We start from the raw sequence: 8,331 nt of genomic DNA, 5'->3' as shown, positions 1-8,331 counted from the left end.
GTGTTAGTTCCTCATTGCTTTTGTTTTGTTTTATTATTTTTAATGAGCTCTCAAACTTTGTAACAATGGGCTGTCTACATATGTAGCTAGCTAGGTGTTCGAGTTTCATGTACTATCATATGACTTCCATGCAACTTTGCAAGAGAGTACATGCATGTTCATAGAGGTACATCATATATATGCATAACTGTCTTTCATCGTGTGGGACGCAACCATCAATCAATGGCCACCTGCACCACTTTGTAATCTCATGATATTAATTCCAGGTGTCAACTCCACCTCCTGACACATTAACATTGTCTTCTTCCTTTCTATCCATCCATCTCTTATATACGAGACTCTTACTCTTGCTGCATCCCCATCCTATCTCTTAGTTACTAATTTACTCAGCTACCATATCTACATGATAGAAGAGCGTTTAGGAGGGAGTCAAAATAGATCACTTTTACCACCAATCAATGAAGGCTCACACTAAGGCCTAGACTATGCCATGCGTCCTCAAAATCCCCTTGGGAATGAATGGCATCAGGAAGAGATACACCATGCACACCCTTACGGCACCAACGTGTCATCTGGCATCAACTAGGTTCTCTGTGTGAAGTTGAACACGCAGGATATTTTTTAGTACAAAGACGAACCACACAATTTTGAACCTAGTATAGGAAATCGATCGTGTGTCTGGCGTCACTATGATGATTGTTGGCTGGGTTGCGGCCCTCTGCTGTCCCTTCGCTGGCGAGGAAACTTCACCTTGGAGGAATTATACTGCCAGCTAGTGTGACAATCCTAGAATCCAGGAACATTGATCAGCCAATGTCTTTTAGATATGCATTCCTACGAATCAGTTTCAATCCCTTTTTTTTTAACTTTCGAATCAGTTTCAATACTTATCTTTTTACAGTTGAGACTTTTATAATTGAGCTAGTATGGCTAGATTGTAACACCGGAGTTTCCTTCACTAGTCCAAATTAAGAAGGTTGATGCAGCTTGATGAAGTAGTTGTCTCTTCATGCAAAAAAAGGTAATAACCTTGAACAATATCTGAACCGAAGTCGAGGAGAAATGTTCAGAGAACTGAAACTGACCAGTAAAAAAGTTGAACTCTAGGACAAACTGAACATCATCAATTTGGTGAAATTTTGTGGATGTCAATGGCTAATCACAGAAGCCCACGAGGGCATGTAATAGTGTAAGATTATTTATTGTACTTTTGGAATAAAACTTGGAATCATTGGTTAATGAAAAATCCATATTTTCAAATACTATTACTAATCCATTGCAGCCAAATATTGAGTAATGTAATCCCTCAACTCATAGTTTTCGACTTCTTACAAAATTCAAGTTTGGGATACAACAGGATGCCTTTGCGGCTATCATCAAGAATATGTGAAAGGCCCTCCGTTGGTTGAACGACAATTCAGAGACGGAATTCTAGAATTCACGCCACGCGGCAATTCCTAACTGGAGGGGAAAAATATATCAGCGGGATATACAAAAAAATTTGAAAGAACCGCCTCACTGCTATCATTGAAACCTCAATAAAATCACAAAGACTCACACACTACCCACAGAAGAGATTGATGTGAAAAACTTAATCCAACGAGCAGATAACATGTCAACTATGAGAGGATGATCAAGAGGCACGAGAGATCCACGGCTCAGTTCATCTTAGAAGGGCCTCTAGTAGCGCTCCAGGCGCAGGCACCTTGAAGACGCCGCCGGGAAATTCTCAAATTCTCCCACCAGCTCTCATCGGCAAGCCACCCTTCTCTCTCAAACTCTATAGCCACCTCATTCGTATCTACAAGCTGGTTGATGTCCTTGTCCCTTTGCGCCTGGCCTAGAGGCTGTCAAGAGGAATATGAGCTAACCTAGCCTCGTGACCTCAAACCCTTGCTTAGTTTGGCCCATGACTTAGGAGCCTTGATTATCCTGGACCGGGTGCTAGGAACCGGTCGGCCGGGAACAACCTGGCAACAAATACTACTTTAATCAGCTTATTTTTCCCATGGGCCAGGTCTGAAATGAAGCTTCTTCTTTCACATTAAGCCTTTTTCAGACCAGGTACGCAACCAAACAAGGTAATACCTGATGCTCAAAAAAAAACCCAAACAAGGTAATACCTTTTTTTAGAAACAAACAAGGTAATACCTATTTGACGTTCTTTCCATTAAATTGCCGACAATTCACACACGACGATTGCTCCTTTGCTGGCCCAATTAGTGTTAGCTCGGTTTTTGGTTTTGGGAGGGTTTGGGTGCGGTTTTCTCGGTTTTAGGAAGGTTTTCTTCTGGGTTTTTTTCTTCTCTTGTTTTCTCTGCCCATTTTTACCGGTTATCGTTTTCTTTTTTTACTTTTTTCATTTACATTTATTACATGTTCGTTTTTTCCTTTTTTTCCATCCCTTTTCTCTTTCTCTTTTTCTTTTCTTAATATTTTTACAATATTTAAATAATATTCCCAAAATTTTAAAATATTCGGGTTTTTAAGAAATTTTCCCTTTTATTTTTTTCGTTTTAAAATTTTTTAGAACAGTTAAAATAATTATGTGTGCATTTCTGAAAACATATTTTTTTTAATTCACAAAATTTGTGGAAAATGTTCGGAATTTTTTGAAAATGAACAGAAAAACCGAATGGCCACGATAAAACAAAGAGAAATTAGAATAACCCATTGAAACTGTTGGACATATAGTATTGCAAAGAACGCTCGCCAAAATGGCCCGGCCCATGCAGCTCACTTTGTTGGGTTTAAGAAACAAACTGAAATGTTGTACGTATGTAGCTATTCTAGTATCTCTTCTGCTGTGAGTATTTTACTACCATGTTCAAATTGTTGAGAACATTTTCGTGATGCACATCATACTATGACTGAAAATGTGTGAACATACCCAGGAAAAACTCTAACTTACAAAAAAAATGGATTAACAGGATTACACAATGTTTAGCAATGTGAATATTTGCTCTCAGGATTCAATGCAAGCCAAATACTCTCTTTTGTAAAAGATTGTTCTTTAAGAATACAAGACAAATTTTTACTGCAACAGGTAGCAAATTTAGCATATATGGAGCAATATGAAAAAATATGTGTTGCTATTTAAAAATTATTCATATCTACAACAAATGTTTAGTTACACTGAATAATTTACTATGGTAGAGGACAGCCAGTTCAGTTGCTTCGTGGTTTAATCAGCGGTCGCCGCCGTCATGTTCATAACCGTAAAATTGGCTGTCGGAATTCGGCAGTTCTGCTGAAATGAAACAAACGCTCCGTCATTGCATGGAACAAAAGGAAGATCTTAGATTCACCCCTAATTGTAACTTTGAAGGGGCCAGCATTTCAATAATTTGGTACTCATCAGTTATGCATACAAGGTCTAGTTATTCTGTAGGTATAAACACTAATTTACTATCATCTCATCTTAGTTTCGAAGTCTGAAAGAATTCTGACTGGAAAGGACTTTTGTTGGAGCTTAATTGTCAACAGAGGTAACCGCAACAGAAGTAACTTAAATAGTATCACATACCGATGTTAGCTTGCACGAAGTCCTCTGTCAGATGTGTTTGTAGTTCTAGCAATTCCTCTGACTGCAAGAACAAACGTAATCATGACATAGAAAAGGGAAGAAAAAAACTTCCATAAAATCGTTTGTGAAGATATTTGTTCTGTTCTTAAGAATGATTCCCATGATATATTTAAAAACGTACTTCAAATGGACTTAACCCACTGAAGATGTCAGCCTGCACATTGTTAACTGAAGAGGTTCCCAGACTAACTCCATCTGAGGAAGTCCCAGCGACACCTTCAGCACCCAACAATGCATAATGGAGAAGTGATTTGAGAATTATTGATCTAAAAGACTGCATATAAATTACAAAAACTGGGCGTAGCAAGCACACCTGCTACAGGATAAGAAGTAACAGGAGCATCAGTTGTCGAGAAGCTCAAGTGTCCATTCTGTTGGCCAGTTAGACTTGCAGCTGTGAATGTGATTGGGTCATCCTCTGGAACCTACCATCCAGGAAACATTTCAGGCTGTCAATGAAAAACTGTGGGATGGAATTGTTGATTGTGCCATAGGTAACTTTATAACTTACTGGTACAGGAATGTGGGACGGAATAGTTGGCTCTGCTGAAAATGATCCCTGTCCCTGATCATTTATGAAATTTCCCTGGGCCAGATAGTAAGGAGTTCCTACAGCAAGTTGATCCCCAAAACTATCAGAATTCAGAAGGCATAAAATATAAAAAATTCTTGCGATGAAGCAGCAATTACAGTATGGAGGATGTGTGATACAAAATTATGCAGGTGTTTAATATTGACCTTGATGCACAGTCTGTCCATACGTGGGCTGTGAAAACGGCAGTGTTTCTTGGTTTGAAGGACCAGCATCATTGTTTGACAGGACTGCGGCCCGTGAGAACCCATTCAATGGGCGTCGATCACCAAATTCTGCAATAAGTTGAATTTAGAGAAACATGTAGCGCAACAAAGATCAGTGATGGAACAAAATATTAAAAATCACCATGTTGTGCGGCCATGCCATTAGGATATTGCCATGTTGGTCTAGCTTGTACAGAAGGACCTGCATCATTGTTCAGAGGCATTGCACGGACAGGGCGGCCATCGTTCATGAAGTAATCAGGGGTAAGACCACCTGAGCTCTCCAGCTCGTCAAACTTCTTATACGCAGACTTTTTCCAATTGTTCACTTTATGCTGTAACAGAATTTTTCAAGGTAATTGCCAGCACTATTATTTTAGTGAGTATCAACTGGCTAACTATGATAGAAGTGGGACAGTATTAGATATAATACCTGTGGAAACTGATTGACGTTGTTGACACTGTAAGGAACATAGTTATCAGTCATCTTACCCACAAGATCGTAGAAATCATTGAATAAGATTTCACAATTATCCTCTGGAACCCAATAGGAATAGATCTCATCCCCAGGAACAGACGTGTTGGCATGTTTAATCATGGTATTCCAATCCCCTTTCTTCATGCCAATAAGCTAATTGCCACAAATTGGGAGTTATCTTATCAGTTAATGAAATGCTACCAGATATTATAGTGCATGTTAATACATTTAGCAGTGCATATCCAAATAAGTCCTAACTCCTAAGAGATGTTGGATATCTTATTTCGACAATGATTAACTAATAACTAATATCTATTGCAGGTAATTTGAAACGCTGAAGACTGTAGAAGTATCATTATGACTATATTTACCTTTTGGAGAACAGATTCATCCCTGTGATACTGACGCATCAAGTGCTTCACTGTAGTGATATTTTTCTCAACAAGGATAGCACAATGTTTTCCCTTTAGAGAAATTTTCTCCAAACAATGTACCGCTTCTTCTTTAGATGGAGGATAACTCTTTTTATTTACTGAAAGTAAACAAAATTGTAGGATGTGTTAAGATAAGATTGCTAAGATGCAATTGCTTCATTCTGGCTACCATTGCATCTGATGATAATGGCATTGAGAAAAGGATTAATGTACATGGTAAACAATAAATCGATTTACCATGCTTAGATATTAATCTACGACCTAATAGTCAACTCTAAATAAGATCTGTATTGACCAAAGAAAAGTGCAATCCCAAATCCAAGTCACAGTATTAAGTATAGTTTTGTCAGATTCGAAGTACCACTACGCGAGGCGGTTAGCCTCCGCCTAGCACCTAGGAGGTCATACAGTTTTGGCTGTCAGTGTGTATTTGGGATATTATATGCCCATAGATATTAATTTACAGAATTTTTGTGACGGAACAAGCCATTCCCTTCTAAAAGCAGAACATTTAGTGCTAAGACTTCATATTTTCAGATGAAATAATGTTTTTCTTTTATGATATAATGTTTCAGATGAAATAATGTCACTGCACAAGGCCATAAAATTTTATGGAAGATATGATATGTGTTTAACATTTTTTTAAACTTAAATTAGCCTGGCAGCCACTTATAGGACGAGCTTGTTCTTCAGCTAACTATGGGAGACAATAAATGTTTCATTGAATGAGCAAAAATAAAATAAAATGGAAGAACAGGGAGGACCTCCCTGGTTCCACCACGAATGAGCAAATTACAGTGTATTAAATTTCCAATGCAATATATTTAATATACTCACATTCGCTTCGGCGGTCTTTGACGACAAAAGGATCAGTGATTGCTTCCTGAACTCTGGTAGTAAGAACCTGCCTTTTCACTCGTGCTGTCAATCTTAACTTTTTCCCATGGGAGCTCTCTGGAAAAAGGAAGGAACCAAGAGAGGACTCGCCATTTGTTAGATTAACAGTTGACAACACTAACTCTTTCCCTTTATGCATATATATCTGCTTGTTGAATTCCTCTTTGGTGAAGTCCGCTTGCCCTTGCTCAGTAAAGAAATCAGCATGGACTGCTAAAATCTCAATTTGCAATTTAGAAAGGTCTCCCTGCATGATTTGCCTATCATTTTCAAATATCGCTACCTTAGCGTTTCCTCCATTCTGCCATTGTACTGAGCAACCGGTGAAAAGTGTATCTATTGGTCTGTCAACATCGACAAAGCGCAGTTTGACTCCAGTGACGCCTCCAGTTTCAGGAAAACCTTCTGATATCTGCCTATATTTTTTTTAAATAAGATGAGAGTGAGGCAGTGACAAGAGGAAACTTCCCAGATTATGTTGAAAGCAAATACTTGGTTTGACAGTAAGGATCATGACATGAATCAAAGAACATGTATGGCGAGAAAAATAAAATGGCAGATACCTAGGAGGTTCATTAATGCCATTAGGAAGTGAAGCTGCTTGTCGTCCTTGTATCTATTGCATAACATAGCCAAAAGTAGTTAGGATAGAGTGCAGGTACAGATAAACAAAATATACTTATTACACAGATAAAGATCCAGATTCTAACCTCTGTCTGTACAGATGATCGAATCGTATCTTGTATGGATACCATCAAAGATCTGTTGGATACAAAACAAGAGATAACATTAATTAACTAAACAAAGGATGCATTTTATCCATCACATCCACAACATTCCAAAGTGGAATACTCAATAAAATATACTCATAGAGACAATTTCCATATATTTAGGAAGAACAAATCCATGACTCATGAATATAACTTCATAACCTGAACCTGAAATAGTACTATGCTTATCAAGTATTCGTTTCGAAAAATATGAGCTGTTATGTTGCCAACAGCAATCTTGCCAATTAGGCATAGCGATGGCTGTTTATTTCTTATCAGAGGATAAAATTGGCAGTTCCCAGAAAAGCAAACCAGGACTTCAATTATTACTCTAGTCAGTTTCCTGAAATGTGCCATTTCCTATATTCGGACATCTCAAGGCATGGACATGTGTGTACCTCTGAAGAACATCAAACTGCTGCGCCAACAATGTCTGGATTATGTTGGGGAGGTCCAGGAGCAGCCTCTCCATGGAGCCAAGCCGCGCCACAAGCACCATGAGCAGCATAAACAGTTTGGCCATATCCAGTTGGGCCTGTCGCATGAAAACAAATCAAAACCCACCAGACTTTCAGTTATCGCTCGCCACAGCACCAAACGCACAGTAAGGAGGAACGGGATAGAAATAAAAAAATTGGAAATGCGGAGAGAGGGGAACCGGCCGGGAGCCGCGAAGGAATGGCCTCACCTGGCGAACCATCTGCGCCATCTGGCCGACGGCGACCGCCCTCGCCCTCCTCCTCTCCCTGCGGCGAAGCGGGCAGGCGCGGCCGGTGAGTTCAAATCAAGGAAGGAAGCGAGAGAAGGAGACGAACGGCTAGCCGGCTGGGTAGGGGAGGATTGGAGAGATACTGACAGCCACATCATGAGGAGCACCGTCCGGCGCAGCCGCTTCCTCGGGGACCGCGGCGCCTCCTGCTCCGGCGGGGCGGCCTCCAGCGGCCGCTTGTGCGCCATCACGCGCTTCCGCGGGGTGGGTGGGGGCGCTGCGGCGGTGTGGCGGAGCGGCAGTGCAGTAGGCAGCAGAGCAGAGAGTGGGGAATGGCGATGCCGTTGCTTTGGGAGGCTTTGGGAGGCGAGCTTTGGCTGCTTCTATATATAAAAATGGAGGGAAGAGGAGAAGAGGGTCGCGCGCTCGCGGGCCGCTCGGGGCTCGACTGCGAGGGAGACCCAACCGCGTTGCGTGCGAGGGTGGGGGACTGCTCGGGCCGGCCCGGCTGCCTCCGCCCCGCCAACGCGCTAGCTCCACCAAAAGATTCCACTCAAGTTTATTCTTTCTTTTTCTTTTCAGTTTAATATACTACTAATTGACAAGGACATTTATCTCTCTCTCTCTCTCTCTCTTACTCGTCATTTTGACTTTGTAGA

The 8,331-nt window shown here is 40.6% G+C and overlaps 1 protein-coding gene across 2 annotated transcripts; it reads right to left on the bottom strand.

Annotated features, from left to right (window-relative positions):
* Positions 1-2,923: 2,923 nt before the first annotated feature.
* Positions 2,924-8,048, bottom strand: LOC109773227 (calmodulin-binding protein 60 D). 2 transcript variants are annotated; one of them, XM_020331928.4, is made up of 15 exons: positions 7,820-8,048; positions 7,652-7,709; positions 7,362-7,498; positions 6,904-6,955; positions 6,757-6,809; positions 6,134-6,609; positions 5,234-5,394; positions 4,818-5,015; positions 4,527-4,719; positions 4,325-4,453; positions 4,098-4,195; positions 3,900-4,011; positions 3,708-3,802; positions 3,527-3,587; positions 2,924-3,250 (listed from the first exon to the last, which is right to left on the bottom strand). In XM_020331928.4, exons 1-15 carry the CDS (start codon positions 7,918-7,920, stop codon positions 3,189-3,191), a joined length of 1,986 nt encoding a protein of 661 aa, XP_020187517.1. In that variant the 5' UTR covers positions 7,921-8,048; the 3' UTR covers positions 2,924-3,188. The 2 variants fall into 2 exon arrangements, with proteins under 2 accessions (XP_020187517.1, XP_020187518.1); XM_020331929.4 differs by having other exon boundaries at positions 2,924-3,247.
* Between the last annotated feature and the right edge of the window lie 283 nt (positions 8,049-8,331).

This window comes from Aegilops tauschii, chromosome 5 (genome assembly GCF_002575655.3).
Source record: "Aegilops tauschii subsp. strangulata cultivar AL8/78 chromosome 5, Aet v6.0, whole genome shotgun sequence".
Lineage (NCBI taxonomy): Eukaryota > Viridiplantae > Streptophyta > Magnoliopsida > Poales > Poaceae > Aegilops > Aegilops tauschii.
The sequence above is the reverse complement of the archived record's forward strand: the minus strand, read 5'-3'. Positions and strand labels throughout refer to the sequence as shown.